The following is a 21,019-nucleotide window of genomic DNA, read 5'->3' on the forward strand; positions in this document are numbered from 1 at the left end:
CTGATGAGAACACCTGCTGAAACAATCCCAGTGTTCCATGAGTTTTTGGCGCTGTTCCCTTGGCCAGCTGGTGGCCAGGCTGTGTGGTTTCCTTTGGAGTCCCCGGTGCTGCCTTTCACTTCTGGCTCTGTGTGTTTCCTGCACCCAGCCAGACTTCACAGCTTCTGGGAGTTCCTCTATGCAAGAGCTGATCCTGCCATCCCAGGAGCAAGAACCCTTTCCCCAAGGCTCTGAKCTGCTCTGAAATAGGGGAATTTGGGGGTGAGATAAGGCTGTGAGCACCCTGCCACAGGGGAGGAGAGGAATTCAGGAGAAGGCTGGAGCTTGGGCTGTGATGGAGAAGAAAAGACATAAGAAATAACATGAAATACTTAATGCCTTTAGGACCATCCCTTCAGATGGTGGGATGGGATGTTCCTAGAAGGACTAACAGCCCAGGGCTACCAGCAGTCAGTGAGGGGGCTCATGCAGATGCAGTCATTTGTGCCATGAGTTGTGCAAAAACCTCACCAACACAGGGCCTGTGAGCTCAACAGGTCTCTACCCCTGCTGCTGTCACCTGCTTCAAGAACTTGGCTTGCTTTTAAAATTTCTCTCTTTTTAGCAAGTTTAATCTCCGGTGTTACATTAGTTTTAGTCAGTTTGCCTCTGCTTGCATCAAATTTCTACCTGCTGCTATGYATTTCTTTTCTTGGCATTGCCAGTGCACTGATTACAGAGCTGGATTTAGTTTGCAAAGGCTCCAAGTGCTGTGGCACTGGGAGAGGGTTGTTTGTCATATAAAAAATACATTCCCCAAAATTCTGCTGTGTCCCCATGTCCTGTCAGTCAGAACCTGTCTGGGGGCTTGGCATCTGGCTGGACAGCATGTCAAACCTCACAGCAAATAAAGAGCATCTCCCACCATCATCCGCAGCTCAGCGGGTGTCTGGTGTTTCCACCAGCTGGAATTTTTAGGAACTGTTTGCAATTGAACTGTTGCCTCTAGGAATCTGTTTCTCATTCAYTGCTAAGACATACGAGATACGATAATTTCTTTAGCTGGAAATCTCCCTGAGAGGAAGAATTACTTTGGGCTATATGGCTCTGCCCACACGGAGTCTCTTTGGGTGTTAAGAGAGTTGTCAGCTCCTGGGCGTCACGCTCCTCAAGAGAGCCCATTTGGGCAGCGTGAAGGAGGTCAGGGGAACTCAGAGCTCGGTGGCAGACACAGGCCTGCAGAAAACAAATTGTTAAAAGRGAAGGATGTGTCCTTTGGGAAAGCATCCAAGCACAGTTAATTCAATCCCATCTGCGTGAGTGGAGGCATCCTTTGTTCCTGGCTCGCTCGTGCGGCGGCYGCGGCGACTGGTGCCCCTTCCACCCCTGTGGTGCCCCTTCCCCAAATGCCAGGAGTGCTTGGAGAAGGATGTTTCCTAGGGATTGCTGATTTCTTTGGTGGCAACCCAAAACATGGGTTTTTTGATGAATGTTTTCCCTTCCTTCCATGCACACCTTCATTTTGCAAGGGGGAAGGGGAGGCAGCCCCACGGGAGGTGGGATATCAAGACGCAGCGATGCAGTTAGTGGTATGTTAGACTTTGGCACCTCTGCCATCTGTTGTGGGCTGACAGATGGGATGAAATATGACAGCAGAAAGGCTCTTCTGTTTTAGCAAGACACAAGAAAGCTTGAAAAATCACACCTCCTCCCTCCTTTCCCCCCAAACCCACACAACAAYAGTGTCACTTGGCCACTTGTTCTGGCTAAGACAAGGAGAAGTTTATGCCTGTGCGTGCTCCTGAGAGTCTTCCGAGGGGAAAGTGAGCAGAGTGGATCAGAGCAGAGCTGCTCAGAGGTGCTGGAACCTGGAGGGACAGCACACCTTCTCCCTCCTTTTCACATGGATGGGAATTAGGAACCAGTGCCTTACCAGGCCAGGGGGGTGTCTCTGCTTGGCAAGCCTTGCTGTTTATTTGCTCACTCATGGTAATTAGTGGCTGCATGGCTCATGCAGCAGGGACATTTGGCCTTACCTGTGGCTGGTGAGAAAACTCCTCATCTGGTACCTGAGGATTAGCCAATTTCAGGTTCTCCCTGAGACAGAAACACTTCCTATTGCAAAYCCACCCCGGCTGTCTGTAGGAGTAACCAGGGCAAGACCCAGCCCTTAGGAGGGCCCATCTTCTTTACAGGCATGTGTATTTTGTAATTCATCCCAATCCATCAGCCTGGTGCTGTGAACAGACACATTTTCAAGRCAGCTCAGCCTGCTGGGTACCAGCCATGTGTTTGTGGGAATCTTGCCTCAAGGCCAGAGGTGCAAATGTCAGCCAAGGGGCTCTGCTCCATTAGGCATGTCAAGCATTTCTGAAAATCAGCTCAGTGGGTGATGACAGTAACACAACCTTCCACCAAATAACAAGCTCTTGGTATTTCTCCCCTCTGACACAAGCTTTCGKTTTTTCTGGTGATTTTTTTAATATTTTTTTTTCCTTTCCAATGGACACACCAGTATAATGCTTCTAACTAATTTGTCTTTTAGGATTTCATTGTGACAGTGGTCTTCTCATTCTTGTGGCTAGTGAGCTCATCCGCTTGGGCTAAAGGACTGTCAGATGTAAAGGTTGCCACTGACCCCGATGAGGTGCTGCTGCTGATGTCTGCCTGCAAACAGCAGTCCAACAAATGCTTGCCCGTTCGCAGCCCTGTTATGTCAAGCCTCAACACTTCGGTTGTAAGTGACTTTGATTGCTGCTGTTCRCCCTTACCTTGCGATGTATTTTCATCTTTTAGCCGTGTATTGACCTAAATTGACTGGTGCAAACCAGTTAGCTGAGATGATTTAATTGGAAGTGCAGCCTTGCTGCGGGGAAAGGCAGGCTGTGAGTCACAGCAGGAGCAGCAGCAGGATGAGTGTGCAGGGCTGGGATGGGGAGAAGGCAAAGTGTCTGTCCAAATGCGTTGGTTGGCCCCTCTGCTTTTAATTTGATCATTGTGAYGCTTTTGGGAAGGGGTCTGTGTGCTGCTTTAGGAAGGAAAGGTTTGTGCCTTACAGATTCCTTTAAAAATAAAAATAAAAACCCAATATCAAATTGTACTTTGTAATGTTAAAAAAAAAAAAACCCACAAAAAATCCCCTCCAGGCCAGCTGACCAATTAAGATACCTCTTTTTAATTAGTTTCTTTCAATTTTATCTTTCCTCAGTTTCTTTAAACTACATTATGTTATCAAACAAAAAAAAACCCTTATTTTGGCCTCAAACTCAACCATTTTTTGGAAACAAAAAGCAAAGCAGACACCTTGTGATCTACAGCTAAGGGAGGTAAATTTGGGGATTTGCTCCAAAGCTGAGAACATTTTCCAGCGGGTTTTGGGAGAATCATAGAATCATTTAGATTGGRAAAGATCTTAGAGTCCAATCACTAACCCAGCACTGCCATGTCCAGYGCTACACYGTGTCCCCAAGTGCCACATCTGCACTTACCCCCMWSGRACRGTGACCCCACCACTTCCCTGGGCAGCCTGTTCCACTGCTTGACAACTGTTTCAGTGAAAAGGTTTTTTTTTTCTAATGTTCAATCTGAGTCTCCTGTCACACAACTTGGGGCCATTTCCTCTCGTCCTTGGGAAGGAGGGGTTGGGAGCAGCTTTGCCTTCTCCCAGAACTGTGCATAACATCAGGYTGGGCTGTGAGACCGTGGCTGATGGTGACCAGCTCCTCTTCTTCCCACGCAGGTCTTTGGCTACTTGAACTTTATCCTGTGGGCAGGCAACATTTGGTTTGTGTTTAAGGAGACGGGCTGGCACTCCTCGGGCCAGCGGCACGCCGCCGACACCATGGAGAAGCAGCCCGGCGGCTACAACCAAGGTGGCTACAACCAAGACAGCTACGGGCCATCTGGGGGCTACAACCAGCCAGGCTCCTATGGCCAGGTGGGTGAATATGGCCAGTCCCAGAGCTACGGGCAGAGYGGGCCAACCTCCTTCGCTAATCAAATTTAGGGTTCACGCAAGCACAAGCTCTTGCATCCCTCACACGTAGAGAGTTTTAACAGGTCTCAAGTTTCAGTGGCGCCAGATTTTTAAGGGTTCTACATAAATTAATACTACAACACRGTGTTTAATGTCCATTGAAGGTCTAAGCCCACCTCCTTTGGCAGATGGGAGGTGGCCAGTGGGCTGGAGTTGGCCTTTTTTTTCCCTGACTAGCCAGACACAGGGGATGTGCTCCTCGCTGGTGACCTGGAGTCGCTGTTGTAGTACGTACTGTAGAGATAACTTTATGGTAGTTTTGTATGTGTTAAGATGGTAGAAGCATTTTGTAGCCTCAAGTCTGTAGTATTTAATATGCATAATATAATTGAATTTCCTTCTGCATTTTGGTGAAAAAACGGAAGTGTTTTACTATGATTTCTACAGATTATTCTGTATATCCATGCATGTAACATTGCACCTAAATTTTCAAAACTGCCTGTCTGTGACTCTTCAGAGCRTTTGTTTTGGTTATACCTTTTTGTTTCAGAAGATTTTATTATTATTTCAGTTAACTGAGTCATCCATCCGTAATTTAGTGCATGGATAAGCAGTTTCATACTACCAAATGTCTGGACTGTGTAAATGGAACTTCTCGACTTCTGCCACTACATTTTGTTAAATGTCTGTTTAAAAGAAGTATGCATCTTTTATATATTTTGCAGAGTTGAATATATGGCTTACCCAAGTTCTGAATGCTTTGTAACTAAACTGTTTTTTCCTTGAAATGGCATTCAGTAGTATATATGGTACCTGACCAATGTTTATTCCATTTAACTCCGCTAAGTATTCATTCTATAAATCACTATTTCTATGGATGTTTTGTGAATCTTTTAACGTGAGCTGTGGAGAATAAGGACCAAGTAACTGTGTTATATGTTTACAAAGGTATTTATTTAACTAAGATAACAGAGGTGCAGATATCAGTATACAAAACCATGTGAAAACACCCTGTCGCTGGATACAGCAACATGAAAACCGCACGTGTTGTTGTGACCTTACAAAGCATAAATATTCCTTTATGCCCTCTCACGAGAAGAAAACCTTTCTGTCCGTGCTGTTTCGAGATTGTTAGATATCCCTCTGTTAGGTCGCTGCTCTGAGCGCTAGCTTGGTGCTACTGGAGAATGTAACTGGATTGACCAAATAACTCGGGCTCGGAGGAGCTCCTCCCAAAAGAGCCAGAGCCAGACTTGTAGCCTGTTTGGATTCCTCCCTGGGAAATTCAGCCCTCCCTCACTACAGCATATGGGATGCATTGACACAAACRAAAGCCTGAAGCACAATGTACTAATCAAAACTGATCATCTGCATTTCTAGATCAAAGTGTATCAGTATATAATCTTATTGTATGAGCTGTAATGTTGAAAGCATCTTAGCTTAAAACAGCTTAGTCTCTTCTATGATTGTTGTAACCGATTTATGGCTACTCGGTGGATGAATCTATATTGTGATATCTATTTGACCCTAATAAAGTTATTGCATACAATGCATGTTTTCAGAGTATGTTAATATTGAAATGTCACTGCCAAACAACAAAGATAACTATTAAAGAAAAATAACAATTCCTGTGCCTGACCTTATTGGTCATATTCTTACTGTTTTCCGACACTTTTATGGGGATTGTTTTAATGTACGGTGGAGTACGACACTTCTGCAGACACCTGTCATTAAARGTCAGTATCACAAGTTTTTTAAAAAAATTAAAAATGTGCAGTTTAATACCTGCCTGCCTCTTTACCTCTCTTTCCACTGTCAGTAGGACTAGCCCAGTAYTGTGCAAACCATTGCAGTTCTGAGGATTGCTGGAAAGCCATGTTTGAGCTGTAGAGAAAACAAACTGGAATATCTAAATGTTCTCCTATTCCAAATGAGAGGAAAAACAATTTCTTCATCTATAGCTTCTCAGATGAATAAAGTATGGCAGCAGCAAAAATGAAAGTAAAAATGATGCATGTGTTTGTCTGTGTTATGTAAGAAAATGTATCTGAATGTTTCCTGTCTTCCTCTGGATTTGAGTCTTATCACATCCTTTTGCAGTTGTTGAGAAATTGAAAGTTTATTTGAGCTGGGAATAGTGACTGCGCAGCCAGGAGTTGAGCAGCTGATGAAAAAGACTGTGCTTGATGTTACCTGGATTTAAGAAAAACAGCGAAGTAAATTTGAGCATCCTTTGTGAAAGTGCTGCTGGCAGCCTCATTGCTTTCCTACTTCATCATTAGCATCTCTGCCAGTTAGTTAAATAACTAGGTCAGCCTGGAAAAAAAAAAAACATGTTCCTTGATCTTCTGTGTTGTCCCTCCTGTTTTCCCATGTGTTACTCTTTATAGCCCATTTCTCAGCTACCAAAGTTAGGAACATGTTTGCATTAGCAAGTGTAAAGCTATGGAGGAGAGGCAGGTAYGTCTGTGAGTGTGTGGGGAGGAGGGAGCACGGGACTTTCTCCCCAGGTGCCAGGGAAGGGGCACATTCACCTGCTGTTTGGGGTTCCCCATTGCCCTTGGCTGGGGAGGGGACGCACTTTGCAGGGCTGGAGCATCATTCCCTCTGTGGGAAGGCTCTGGAGAGGGCAGAGAGGGTCACTCTGGGTACCACTGGATCCTGCTTCACTTCCTGCCCAGCACACCAAGGMAACCAGGATGAGTTCAGATGCAAACCCAGCCCAGGGCTCTGCCCTGACTTGATGGGGTTTGTTTTTCTTGTGTGTGATATTTTTCCTGATGACCAAATCTCCTTCAGCGTGCCCATCAATCTGCCCATAAAAGAGCCTCAGTGATGGCAAAGACTTGCAGAAAGTTTGTGCTCCTGTTGCATGGATTCATGTTGTAATTGCCWGCTAATTATTTCCAATCTTTATAGGCTCTCAAATTGAATGAGCAATCCGGGCTGTAGCCCTGAATCAATCTTGGCTGAAGCTGTGATGTGCTGATGAAAGAGTGGCATCAACGTGCATTGCACCTCCCTGTAGTCTGCTCCTGACAATATCTCCAGAGTTTCACAGTTAATATGACAGACAGATTAAGAACTACTGAGTAAAAACTGCCACATTGTTTCATCCTTTTCTGAAAAAGTTCTTCTCCTATTATGCCGTATCATGTCACAATCTTTGTCCACTAGTTTTAAGATAGATTTGAGTCAAAATTCTTTATATTTGGGAATGGATGGTCTACTTAGCTTGTGCTTTCCCCAACTTAACTATTCTTTTTTAGGATTTCTTTTTATTCTCTGCTTCTGCTAAACCCAAGAGCTTTTCCTTTTGCAATTCTCTAACYCCAGCATTAATATTGCTATTAATATCTGGTGCTGATTATCCCATCATTTGTCAGTGCTGTCTATCCTTATGAAGATCTTAGCATTTTGATATGAAATTTTAATAGTTCAGTGGGGAGACATCCTGTTGGTTGYTTTTAGTTTCTGTTCTTACACTTTYATTGTTGTGTCCCSCCTTAATGAGATTTTAGGTCAGGGTCATCTCTAGGGGAGCCAGGGCTCTGTCACAAACACACATTTCACAACATCAGCCTTACTGAAATGCAAAAACCATTTCCTTAAAACACGAGGGGAAAACTCTGGGAAAACACCRAAAGWGAARCAGAAGCTGTGGCTTTCTACMGTGGCAATTATTKTAAGTGAACTCCCTGTAAAGATTTWGCAGTTTGAAGTGGCAGGTTGCGTATTTTGCRCAGACAAGATTGTTAACGTGTGAAACATGCTAAAAATTGACCGATAAAGGCACCTGGATATTTCAAACATAAATAGTGTGTATCAAAATAGCTACAGAGCAGATGGCCTGGCTCCCCACACACCTTGCTGACCAGAATACTCGAGCAACACGCACAGCCAAAATCTCACTGTCTTCAAAGCTGATCATCTGCAAAGGGAAGGGTTATCCTCATGCTACCCTTTATCTGTCAGGCAAAAACGCTCCTGCGTACACTAATTASTGTATCCTAGAGGGATAATGAACCCTAGGCTTGTTTGAACTCGTTACTACCCCAGCAAAGCAAATCACCTGTTCTAGAGCTCAGGCTCTCAAAAGTCGGTGAGATTAAAACAACTGYGAGCGGAAATCTGATCTACGGTGGAAAGATCCCAAAACACAGAGAGCTGCGTTTGCCAGCCCGCTCACAGCACTGCCTGCCACTGATAAACAGGCAACTGAGTCTTTCTCACTCTCATTTTTTACCTTGGACACTAAAACCAAACATTCCCATTCCACGGATTAACCGGGATGTAAGGCTTTTCAAGCCTCGTTGTATGGTTCAACAGATGTGAAAGGGAATTATCACTTCAACATGATATCARGACTCTCTYTTTTTTTTTKRKTTTTTTTTTTAGTTGATGGCAGATTACTAAGCCTGAATTCTTGTTTAATTTTAGTGTGTTAATTGATGGGATAATGAGCATTGATTATATGTGTTTTGGCTGCGTCATTGCAATTACAGGCTCTGTTTTATTCATGAGCCAGTCCTAAAGAATGCACTAGAGATCTAAGACAGCTTAAACCTCTCAGAAAAAGGCTCTGAATTGTTTGAGTAATGACACTCTTAGATGGAAAATTAAAGGTTCTCTTTTCCCATGCTTTTTAAGATAATTAAAATCCAGGAACRGTAAGGTGGTGAACATCCTTATTCATTAGCCTTCAGTAATTTAGCTTCTACTAAATGAGGAAAACATTTTAATTCTCTAGGCCATCTGTTGCAGTCTCCTTTGTRTGTCCTGTTACATAAAGTCTCATCCTGGATAGTTTTAACATCAGCTTTGTATCCTTTCACCGGGAATGATGAGCTGGATGAGGTAGTTGAAGTCACTCCCTATTAACAGACCACCCTGGGATTAAAGGTGAAGTTATCCTGTCTAGACACCTCCAGGGAAAGGATCTGCCGAGAGGAGCCCGTGCRTGGAGCTCGGCAGCGTGACAAGCTGTGTTTTCTAATAGCGATATCCATGCCAATAAATCACAAAGTTCATCGGAGCCCTTCCAGTTCCTCCAACGTGCGACTGCTCTGCCATATGGCTCCGTGCTGCTTTTGGAGGCAGGCACTCTCTGTTCGGGCAGGAGGAACCACAGCAGAGCAAGCTGCTTTGGAASTGGTTTGGAGGCAGAGCACTCTGTGCACTGTGACAGGGAAATAGAATAAATATTAGAGCAGGAGTGTGCTCACCTGGGATAAATGCTGGATCGGGAACTGGGAAATGCTTGGTTTCTGGTCCTGGCCRTAGGAATAGCTCACTTTTTAGCCTGGGGCAAGTTAAATTATCCCACACTRGAAAAGTTTCTCATTAAAATCATAATTTATATAGATCAATGGATGCAGTGTCTAACTTATTCCTGACGAGTTACATCCCCAGAGGCCGGAGTGGATCCCGACTCCATCATGAGTTTGCTTTGTTTCTGTCAAATTCCGCTATAAAATACAAGCCCCAGTGCTTGCCAGCCCAGCAGTGCCTTCCAGGAGCTGCTGCAGACGGGTGTCTTGAGCTGGCTCCACGATTCCCAGGTAGTGTTTACATTATTGATAGCCATGGCTGCGGGCAGGCTGCCTCCACGGGSCACAGCTTCACTCCACCCGCTTGCTGTTACTCCAGTTGCTTGGAGATCACAAACAGCCTGGCCTCGAGATGTGTGGCTGCAGAGCCAGTGTTCCCAGCACGAAGCAGTATTCCGTCAATCAGCCGGCTCCTGCTGCCACCAAAAAAAGCCCTCCGRCTGCTGCAGGCATGCCCAAGGGGTAAGTCATCGCTTTGTTCTGGCAGCTGGGTGATCTGCCATTTGTCTTGRAATTATCTGGATGTGTTTGTCTCTATCACATGCTCTGTAATTAGTTTCTAGGACTTCAGCGGAAGGTAAGCAGGTTTTAGGTTTTGATTGAAAGCAGGGAGGTGATKCGCACAAATGTGAGTCCTGCTGGAGATAAAAGCTGTGTGCCTGCTCCAAATGACAGCCCTGTCAAGGAGGGGATGGCAAACCCCTCTGCACTTTTCTGGGAATGGGCTTAAAACTGGGAAACTTCYTTGAGCACTTTCATGTTCTGAAGAAATTAGATGAAGTGTGTTGCAATGWCCCTCACTTAAAATTAATTAATAAGCAGCTTCAGTAACAACTCCAGGCTTAGGTGAGGGATTAGGAGCTGTGTGATGTTCTTGTGCTGCTTGTAGAGGCTGTTTCCCACTGGGAAGGAAAGGCAGTCTCCCTTGGGAAGCCCTGAGTCCCTGGGGGATTAAATGAAACAGAAATGAGCAAGCTCATTCATGGAGAAATTAAATATCCACACACAACTCACCAAGTGATAATTGTGCCTCTCTTCTTTCTCACCACCAGCATACCCATAGCCAAGCAGCTGGCATCAATAAAAGGTAAGGGGACCCTTCATTGCCCCTTTGGGGTTCAGGTCTTCCACAGCCCACGTGCAGAAGGTTCTGGTGATGTCCCGGGGCTGCAGAAGCCGTGCAGATCCTCAGCTGATGCAAGACAAGAGGGTCTCATGCGTCCCTGTGCTCCTGTGTTGTCCCTTCTCCTTTTCTGCTTGCCTTTTCATTAAAAACYACAACATAAGTCATCTGTTTAACCTCTTTGAGGGTTGTCAGCATGCAGACTTTAGGAGCCATGTAGGAGTGGGGGGAATGAATCAAGCCAAAATCCCAAGTTTGCCACAGTGCTGAGGTGCAGCACTGATGCTCAGRCATGGACGTTCCTGTGCAGCCATTYCCAAATGGGCCATGTTTCCCTGACACAGGACTCTGGAGTCCAAATGCATCCAGGAGATGGCCACCATGGCCTGTCCCCGTGGTGTGGCAGGYCCTTGCTGGATGCCCAGGGCTGGGACAGACCAGGTGGGTCTCAAGCCCCATGCTGTGTCACAGCTCCAAAGAAAAGCTTCCTTYGGGGTGTGATTCCACGGGACATGAGGCATTTTGCTGGCCCACTCCAAATAAAATCTGGGCCAGGTCCTCTGTGGGTATAAACAGTTTCAGTCTCATTAACTTTAATGAAACTACACAGATTTCCACCCACCTAGGATGGTTCTGACAGATTCCTTTCAATTATATCTCAAAAGCCGCTTTTTTTTTTTGGATAAACTTTTCCTCCCTCCAGCTCTAGGAAAAGGCTCAGACCTTGAAAAGGCTTTTGCTACAGCAGCTTTGGTGTATAACAACTGTGCTGACCCCGAGGGCAARCTGAGCAAATCTGAAACCAAGAGTTTACTGCAGTCCCAGTTTTGCCATTTCATACAGGTGAGGGGGTTTGCTGAGTGGGTGGCACTGGGACAGCCCTGGCTGGGCACTTTGGGGGCAGGAATGGYACCTCAGGCTCTGTCCTGCAGCTGGGCAAACATCAGTCCATGGGGTAATCCCAAGGGAGATTGCAGGGATTTGGTACAAATATATTCAGTGGATTTGTTGCTTTTTGTTGAGCTCAACACAGGGCGGAAGGAGGGGGACAGCAATAAACCACAGCTGATGCCTGCTGGAATTTGTTTAGAGAAAGTAGGGCAATTGCAAAAAAAAAATAAATAAATAAAACAAACAAACAAATAAAAACCCTTGGAGGATGAWGACAAGAGGCTTTATTTATGGAAAGAAGACACTCATGGCATTTAATGAGGTGTTTGGTGATTTGCCAGAGCACTGACCCCACACTGAGAGCCAACCTTGTGCCACGGTCATTGCAGTCAGTGGTGGGGCTGCTGGGAGAGAGGGACAGAATGCCCTCACCCATCCAGCTGGGGGTGGTAAAAAATAGCCATAGCAGCATTTGTGGCTGTAAACTTCCTGCTGGGCTTTTTTTTCCCCTCCCTAAATTAAAAAAAAAAAACCCTGAAACTGAAAGCAAAACAAAAAAACAAAAACAAAAACCCCTGTTTTATCAAGTGGTAGGAAAAGCTATACAGGACTAGTAAAAGAGCTCARCTAAGTAAATGAGAGAGGTAATACCTTTGTTTCCAAAACTAACAAAATCACATGACTTTAGGAAGGGGAAATTGGCACCAAATTAGAAACTAGGCACCTTATTGAAAAATAATTGAAAATATCACTAGCCAATTAAACTTGGGATCTTGAGATGGTCTGGTGATTATTAAGCTTAAAAACTATCCTGGAACTCTAGCAAGGTTTTTTTATAAGGAAACATGAATAATCGATGTGTTACATAATTGTAATAATACATCCCAACAGGAATGCCCAACAGGACCAAGAAAAGCAGTACTAAAGTTCTGCCTGTAAAATCAACAGTTTCTGACACCTTCACCATGTATATTTGTATATACATGAGTATTAAATTTAGGAGGGTTGGCTGGCTATTTCCTTCCCTCAGTTTTATCAAGACACAAGATTCAATTTTTTCCCAGCAGTTACCAGGCATATCATCATCATTGTCAGATTTTCAGTCATGATTAGGTGTCTTTTAAAAGATCTATTCTGGATTCTGGTGGAAGGTTTGAGGACTGTTCTCCTTTCTGATTGCAATAATACTTCTGTTTTTTCTTTGACTACCTTTAGAAAAACTAATATGAATGTGGACATAAAAATCCAAATGGGAAGATAGAAAAATATATTTATAGTTACATAGATGTCTTTTTTTTTCTTAAATGATGCAATAAAAAAGGAACTTCATGCTTAATTTTTTTTCATTTAAAATCCTCCATAGGGTCAAGAAAACAAACCAAAATACCAGGAGATMATTTCTTCCTTGGATGAGGAGTCAGAGAACAAAATTGATTTTGAAGATTTCATGATCTTGTTAGTCAGTCTCACTCTGATGTCTGACCTGCTGCAGGAGATCAAAAATGTGAAAACCACAAAATGATCTGTGATTTTAAAGAAGAAATGGCTCGGCACTGCATGAGGAAAGCATGAGTGAGAGATACCACGGCGTGCCTGGGTACCTTGTGCTGGTTCCATTAAAATGGAATAAAGTCGTGTCCAAACCTGGCTGAACTTACTCCTCTCTCAAAACACTTGATCAAGGTGGTGCTCGGGGATTTGTGTCTGTTGTGTTCATGCTTTGGGAGAGTGACTGGCTCCTGCTGGGTTCAAGACCAGATAACAGCTGATGACATTCCCAGCCCAGTTTAATGCAGGGGTATGGCACCCATGCTCTCCCAGACCTCTCCATCCTCTCCCTACAGTGATGTGGGAGATGATGGAGACAGAGCTGCTGAGATGTGCAGCTCCATCCCTTTGGGCAGAGCTCCCTGTGCTCTCCCAGTTACCCCAGGGGGCTTCAGCCTGCTCAGTGCTTTACCAGTGATAGATTTCACAGTGGGCAGTGACCACAAAACCCATTGCTGTCTTTGGTAAACATTGATTTTAGCCTGTTTCCACCCCACCATCAACCCTGCTGAAGGGAGCTTTCTTTTTTTTACTTTTATTTCTTCCTCCAACTGCTTCTTCATTTAGAGATCACAGTAGAAGGAATTTCAAGTCCATCATTTGCAGGGCACTTTGACAGTGCTGTGCTTGAAYGACTCAAACATTTCAGCTGAGTCTGCTGTTCCATCAAACTGAAAAGCAGGAATCAGATAAGAGGTGGTCCAGACCAGGGATGGTGGGGAAAAAGAGTGGCCAATAAATTTTATTGGAACTGGGTGATATTGGTTATGTCAGAGCCTCCATATTAAATGCTCATCATCCTAATATTTGGTTTGATTCCTACCTACAAGGTCCTGGCTCAGAGCCAACATTTTTCCCCACTGTGACATCCCTTCAGGACACAAAAACTCATCTCATGCCCCAGGAGCAGAAYGGTCTCTGTGAGGATTTAATAAGCCTCTACCCAGATGAAAAAGCCAGCAAAACACTGGAGCACTTTCAATTTTTCCTTCTTCCTTKGCTGGAAAGGAAAAGACAAGGCTGATTTAGCTTTGGTGCACGAATTTTTAACAGGAAGGGATCAAATCCTTTGGTGTTAAAAGAGGGAAATTAATGCCAGCTGAGTAACGAGATTTAACTCCTTGACATAAAAAGGCTCTTAGTGTTTCCAGGAGCTAAGAGGATGTTTTGTAATGGATTTTGATGTGAAGAAAAGACCTGTTGCAGTAGGAGACCAGCAGCTAATTGTCTGGAGAAGGAAGCTGTGTGCCTGTGCAGTGTGGGATGGAGCTGAAAGAAGAAATGCAAATGGATATGGTGGGGTTTGGAGTGAAGATCAGCAGGTCAGGTGTGGGGTTTGGAGTGAAGATCAGCAGGTCAGGTGTGGGGTTTGGAGCTCAGCCAGGACATGGCCTGGTCTGGAGGCTAAACATTCACAACTGGTCCTGCTACAAATAAAACCTTGTGTTAGCAAGGCCCTTTGCTGGGGTGGTGGGATGCAAGAACGGGCAGCATCCAGCCTGTGGCAAGGAGTGACAAAGCCAGCACACAGCATTTCTGTCTGTCTGACTGCCCCTGGTGTGTCCCTCCAGGGCATCCCCCCACTGAGGCACTGGTGACCCAGGGCTGTGATTGCTGCCCATCAAACCTCCCAGAGCTGGCATCATCTGTGCAGGAGTCTCAGTTTATCACTTACACTGTGCCCCTGGTGTTACTCAGTCTCTTTCCCCATTCCCTTGTTTTTTGACCAGGTAGATTTGTGRAAGCTTAAAATAGCAGCTTATGCTCCTTTTCTGGGGTAGAAAGATGGGTTGAATGTGAGCCTCTAGGCAGCTTTCCCACTACTAAAGCAAAGAAAACACAGCACACCTCTGAAAAGATTGTTTAGGAGACACTGGTGATGCTGGAAGCATAAATTTCCTAATATCCCTCTGTTATCAAAGATAAAAAAAGACTGAAAGGAAAAATATTGTGAAGCCAATTAAGGAAAAGTTCTTTGAAACTGCTAAGGCTCTAACAGAGTTTTTGTTATTGCTGAAATGTTTCTAAATCATGCACGACTTGAATYAATGACTTAAGAGCCTTTTATCAGATCAATTCACTCTTGTCATCTCATCATGTGCAAACTCTTTTTATCCCAATGCAGTGTGTTGAGAGCAACATCCTGAGACCCTGGCTTGCATCAAAAGCCCCTTGTGCTAAGCACAGTGAAAATTCAAAATAAGAAGCGATTCCTGAACAACTCAAGACCAAAGATATTCAAATGGTAGGGAAGGAATCTGAGGCACAGAAAAATYGAGTGCCTTGCTGAGCACATGTAGCAGAGCTGGAGCTACACAGAAGCCAAGAGGCACTGTGATGACTTCTGAGCAAAGTGAATAGGATGTGCAAGGCTCGAGCTGCATCCATCCTTGAAAGTCCCACCTGATGCTCAAAAGCAGAAGGACGTTCTTGGAAAAGCCCCAGCATCTTCTTTTAGTTCAGAGTAGGCAGAAGTTTGCAGCTTGACTGTGGAAGATGCTCTTTTATTAACTCAGACTATTTGTGGCTGCCCTGAGCACTCTCAGCTGTTGGCTTTGAAGCTGATCTGGTGCAGRCAGCGTGTCTGGCTGCATCCTCTGGGATCTGGCTGTAAGCTGGCTTTAAAGGCTACTGTTGTGCTTTATTTTGTTCCTCGCTTACTCCTGTTGGAAGCAAAGGGAGTTCATCATTGATTTCTCGTAGCAGAGCCCAGCGAGTCCTGAGGAGTTGAGCAGCAGCTGAATTGATAAAATCCACAGCTTCCTCTGCCTCAGCACGTGGAGAATCASATYAGTATCTGATGCCCTCGAAGTGGAMGTGGTGTGTGAAGAGCAGCCAGTCAAGGCCTGACCTCTGTGTTCTCAGGGTTGTGCCATGTGAGTGTTCAGGTGTGAACCTTGGGAGCTTCTGTAACTTTGGATCTAAGCTTAAAGTTCTGTTCTGAAAAGTCTGAATCATCTCTGCAGTTATATGAGCTTTCAGATGACTGCCAGAGGAGAAAGCGGGGTCAGGGAGAGTTCCAGCCTCAGATCTTCAGCTTCCATTTCCAAAGATCAGCTCAGGAAGGCAGGCTCTTTCTCATACTTTAATTAGCACACCTACAGCTTTCTCCCCATGACCTCTTTGYAACTGGCCTTAACTCTTTGGCCTGCTGGACTTGGAAAGTTTTTAAAATCTGGCTTTAGYCTAATCTCTGAGGGGCTCTCGCAGATTGCAAGAGAACTCTGGCATCTCAGTGCACTGACTTTGAGGAGGGGAGTCAGGGCAGGGTTTTGCAYGTTGAACTTTCTTCTGGGAGCCCAGGGCCACACACACTGTATGTACAATTATTCCTAAGTCTTTCAGGGGAGAGAAACATATTTTCAACTGTCTTGCAGTTACTGTACCTTCAGCAMGACCTCATGTCTGGGGCACTGGAGTCAGGGTGGTGAGGGAACCAGGCAGTCTGAGAATGTTTTCTTTCATTCCAAGCTCAGGGAAGATAGATGTAGAAAAGGGGTTTTTTTTGTGGCTTTTTGAATTGACAGCTTTTAATCCTGCATTGACTTCTACTGCAGTCAGTGGTTTACAAGGTTTCCAGTGAAATTGTGTCTCCTCACTTTGCTCACCTGCTCTTCCCTCACCCCTCTACACATGTTTGTAGCCCTAGAACTGAGTCCTTATCCAGCAGAGGTCATCAGCAAATGATGTTCAGCAGCCTGTGGGCCAAAATGCAAATTTGGGTTTATAACAAATGAGTGTGTATGGTTCGTCAAAGATCCACAGARTCTCAAACAGGACCTGGAGAGTGCTGAGGGCCTCTGGGCAGCGAGGGACCCCAAGGTGTCTCTCACTCGATGGCAGCAGCCCCCTGCAGGGATGGGGACACCTTCACATTTCTCACACGCACAGCACAAACCCTGGAACCAAGGCACCAATTTCCATTTGTGATTGCCTCTTCGTTTTTCTTCCYTTGCCATGATTCCACTTTCTTGGCTCTGTCTTGATGTGTAGAGAAACACAAAACACAGCACGTGCCCCTGGGAAGCCGCTCCTGGAATCAATGTGAGGGCAGGACCCCTTGGGTGGAGGGAAGCAGTTCCTCAAGTGGGTTTGTTTCCAACCCTCCAGTAAAACCAGCAGCCCAAACAGCTGCAGCAGYTCATCAGAGGGCAAAATCCTGCCTCTGATTATCCTGAGATGTCAATAAATGACCTACAGAATGCCAGGAGCTATTCCACTCCTGCAGCCTCTTGCACATAGAAGCTGTTTGGCCTCTGGGTGCTCAAGCATCACTGGAGCAAAGCAGAGCAAGCATCGTGTTAGATGGTCTTTGGAGARTTTGGTCTTGATATATGATATTATTGGGAGCATTGTCAAGTGTTAGTCAATGTCACAAACTGAAAAAGGAGCTCTCTGGAAAGGCAGATTTGCCTGGATAAACTGATGGAGGCCAGGTCTCTGCCTGAGTTTGGAAAATGAAGCTGACTATTACTGGGAACAGTCCAAGTGTTCTTACAGTGGGGACAAGCAGAAAAACCTACAGCCCAACCCTGAGGCCATCCCTCTTCCTCCAGTAGTGGCCCAGAGACCCTTCCCACTATTTCTTTGATCTGTTTTCCCAGGAGTATGAGATTTGTTTGCTTTGACATCTTTACTTTGACACCTGGGACTATTGGAGGAAGCCTGTGTGTGAATGCTGACCCATTTCCTGCATTTGCCGGTGAATTTTCCTTGGTCCAGTTCTGTCTCCATTGCCACATAATGCTCTTTTTGAGGTTTGTTTGAAGAAAACCTGCACTAGCAGAGACATCCAGGTCAAGCATTATATGACAGCTTGTTTTTCTGAAGCTGGCAGGGGCAAAARTCCCACTGGGGGAAGAATGTCCACAGGTAAATACCCTTTTTTCCTTGGACACTGTAGCTGCTGTCATGGCTTCCATGGTTTATACACCACTACGTGGATTATATAGAGTTTTGCCTAATTAATTAATGAAAACAAATTRCAAAATTACCTTCTTATTAAACTGATCTCACTGCGGAAATAAGGCTGATTACTTCCCTGACAAATTTTAATTAGGCAGCTACAACAAACTGTAATAAAGAGCACAAATTAAAAACAGATCGTACTAGATGTGGCTTTGTCAAATGCTGTGTTAATACCAGGCAATGTACACAGTGATTCAATTATACGGAAAAAGCTCATTTTTTCTCCTCTGGTAAAAATCTATCTTCTTTCTAGGGGAAGAAGCATTTATATAAAAACATCACATTAATAACCAGCACATCAGTAAGTGTTTATTGGTAGTTGCTTTCCAACAGCAGCTCTTACATTCTGCAAGACTCAGCCATTACAGTGCTCTTTATCACTCCTCTAAATTTATACTTGTAGTACACATGACCCAAGGTCACTGCAAAACCTCTGAGGACAAGAAAGGCTTTATTACCTGCACGWATGCTCCTCAATTTGTCTTTCCTCTTTTAGCATTTTAGGGCTTGGATCCAGCTCAGCTGAARACAGAACACAATTTGATAAGGATTTGCATAAGAATTGTAAGCAGAGGCCCACACAAATTAAGCATTAATTAATGAGCACCTAAAGCCTTCTGCTGAATGCAGCCTGAGGCCAAGYAATGCTGGGAGTGCTCAAGTGTACGTGAGGGGAAGAGTGGGTAAGCACAGCAAATTAAAGAGAAACGCTTAATTCCTCTCCAATATTTATTCCAGCCCTTGAGACTGCAGAATTGCAGACATCTTATCCCTGTTTGAGGATGTCAAAAGTCAAAAGGAAAGCTCTTCCACATGGAACTGAATTCACCCAGAAGCTCCCAGGCTGTGCTGTGTCAGGGTGCTGGACCCTGGTGGAGCAGCAATGATGCTCTGAGCTGGTCCATGAGGAGGGAGAAGCTGCCCCACAGAGCCTGGGCAGTGTGTGGGTGCAAAGTGGGGCTGGGGGTGCTGGGGTGGGTGTTTGGGGTCTGCTGATGCCCCAGCACAGGCAGGGAGATGCAGCAGAGAGGCAGGATTGTGCTGCCTGATGCAGGGGCTGGGGGGATTCATCTCCTCAGCAGGAGTGGAGAGACACTGGAGTAACAGGGCAGTGGGCTTTGGACTTGAAAGCAAGCCAGGAGAGTCTGGAGATCTTTGAAATCTCAAGTGACCATTTTCCTTATGATAAGGGATGCCTAAGGAAAGTGTTTTTTATCTTTCATGGGTGGCAACCATGCTCTGGACGCACMTGCTGCCCCCTCACCCCCAACTGGTACAGCCAAAGCCTTCACAGGAGAACATTTTGGCTGTTTTTCTCCTTTTTACAAGCCCAGAAAAATGTTCAGCAGCTCTTCCTCAGGCATTTATCTGGGAGTTCTCGGCTGCTGCATATTTCAAATCAGCTTGGAAATTCAGATAAAAGGAAAACACCCTTTTTCTGCAGAGCTCTTGGGAGAGAGGTCAGGGTGCTGGGCCTCCCAGGCTGAGCAGATGGAGAGCAATTTTGTGCTGCCTTACAGGTATGTGAAATGTCTCCTTGCACCAGAGATCTGTTAATATACCAGAAAATAAATGTTGGTATTAATCTGAGATGGGGGTTGTTGGTGTCCATGACCTGGTTCAATTGTCTATCTGTCTTGAGCACAAAATTCGCATCCTGGTAGCCTTAGAAAGGTCCAGGCACATCTTATTTCTTTTTTTTTTTTTTTTTTTTTTTTTTTTTTTTTTTTTTTTTTTTTTTTTTTTTTTTTTTTTTGGTAAGCACCTAGAGCTTGAGCTGGAAGCCACTTGATCTGTCTGTGTGCTCTGCTGCAACCTGGGAGCATTTTGCTGTTGACAATTATTTCATAACAAGATTCCTGGGCAKATGTGTGCATCCTAATGAGTACCAGGGGCTACCAGGGGCTGAGAGGTGCTTTAAAATCAATTGAAGCACGAAGTCAGTTTGTTCAAGCAATGGAGGAGAGCCTGAACTTCAGCTAATGAGCGAATGGATTGAAACAGTTGTGAACCCATGGCAGCATCTCAAATCTGTGACAGCTCAAATTTCGCTCAAGGAGAGATGGGCTGGTGCTGCCCCGGGGGAGAATGGAAGGGTTTGGCCTCTGGGGTCACAGGGAAGCCCAGGCAGTTGGTTTGGCTCTTGGTTTGCTCTGGAGGAATGTATTTAACGTGCTGTTAAGGTGCTTCTGTTGGCATACCCCCATGGAGCCCCACAGGCTGCTGTTCTGCTTCCCTCCACATCTGCCCTGGAGCCTGGTACCCAGGGAAAGGTGCTAGAAAAAGGRGTGGGGTATTTGCTTATGTAGACCAGTGTATGTACATAAAACATGTTAATTTAAGAATAGATATAATGTATTTTGACTTATCTATACAAGCTGTAATATCGTATACATGTAAAATCTGTAACTACTAATACACACACATATAAAATATCCACACATAAAATATCTCTATGTGGATATACAMAGAAAATCTCTTTCAGGTTTCATTATTCTGCCTTATGTCACCTAAAAACTCCATTTTGATTCTAAATGACTTTCTAGGCCACTTACAACTACAGTGAGCAGTACAAATCACTGGACACTTTGCTTTTCCTTTGAAAAACTGGAGCCTATTCCTAGCCTTGTGGGTTTTGGTTTTTTTATCCCTCTATTTATTAATGCATTAAAGGATCCTCGTTCTCATCCTGTGACATGCTAGCAGCTTTAAGTGCCTTGGAGAGGGGCTTTGTTAAAAGCCCTTTGGCATTAAAATGCTGCTAAATGGAGCAGGCAATCATTCTGCTGGTCACTGCTGCTCTTCCCTGCTGCTGTGACAGTGCTTTCCTCTGCCAGGAGCCAGCCTGGTCCCTCCCTGCTGCTGCTGCTGCTCCTGACAAAGCTTTTCCCAGCCTGCAGGTACAGTCTCCTAACCTTCAGCAGGCTCTCTCTTAAACCCAGTCTCACATTTGGCATTTCTCTCGTCTCTGGTATTGACACTAACGAGAGCAGGGTTGTCACTCCACCACAGGCAGCTGTGACTGGCATCTGTGGTGGAAAATCCTTGAAAAATACTCTTTTTTGTTGTTGTTTTTTAATATCTGTGAACTGAATATTACTTTACTGGCCGTGAGAGTGTAAAGAGTACAAAGCCAGTCTTTTTCATAGCTTAATATCTCTATTCTCTCCTTCCCTGCTAGTTAGAACCCAAAGGGTGCCAAAT

The 21,019-nt window shown here is 44.9% G+C and overlaps 2 protein-coding genes across 2 annotated transcripts in view; both read left to right on the forward strand.

Moving 5' to 3' along the window:
* Positions 1-5,876, forward strand: part of SYNPR (synaptoporin) — a 42,505-nt gene extending 36,629 nt beyond the window's left edge. Inside the window, exons 4-5 of the mRNA XM_057375318.1 lie at positions 2,525-2,716; positions 3,719-5,876. Of these exons, the coding sequence (XP_057231301.1) occupies positions 2,525-2,716; positions 3,719-3,985 (459 nt within the window). The 3' untranslated portion in view covers positions 3,986-5,876. The remainder of the gene's footprint in view (positions 1-2,524; positions 2,717-3,718) is intronic.
* Positions 5,877-9,621: 3,745 nt separating this feature from the next.
* Positions 9,622-12,838, forward strand: SNTN (sentan, cilia apical structure protein). Its single transcript, XM_057375326.1, has 4 exons — positions 9,622-9,747; positions 10,338-10,372; positions 11,112-11,251; positions 12,663-12,838. Exons 1-4 carry the CDS (start codon positions 9,638-9,640, stop codon positions 12,819-12,821), a joined length of 444 nt encoding a protein of 147 aa, XP_057231309.1. The 5' UTR covers positions 9,622-9,637; the 3' UTR covers positions 12,822-12,838.
* Positions 12,839-21,019: the final 8,181 nt, after the last annotated feature.

Source organism: Malurus melanocephalus, unplaced genomic scaffold, assembly GCF_030028575.1.
Source record: "Malurus melanocephalus ecotype Western Australia unplaced genomic scaffold, MMel_1.1 scaffold_245, whole genome shotgun sequence".
Taxonomy (NCBI): domain Eukaryota; kingdom Metazoa; phylum Chordata; class Aves; order Passeriformes; family Maluridae; genus Malurus; species Malurus melanocephalus.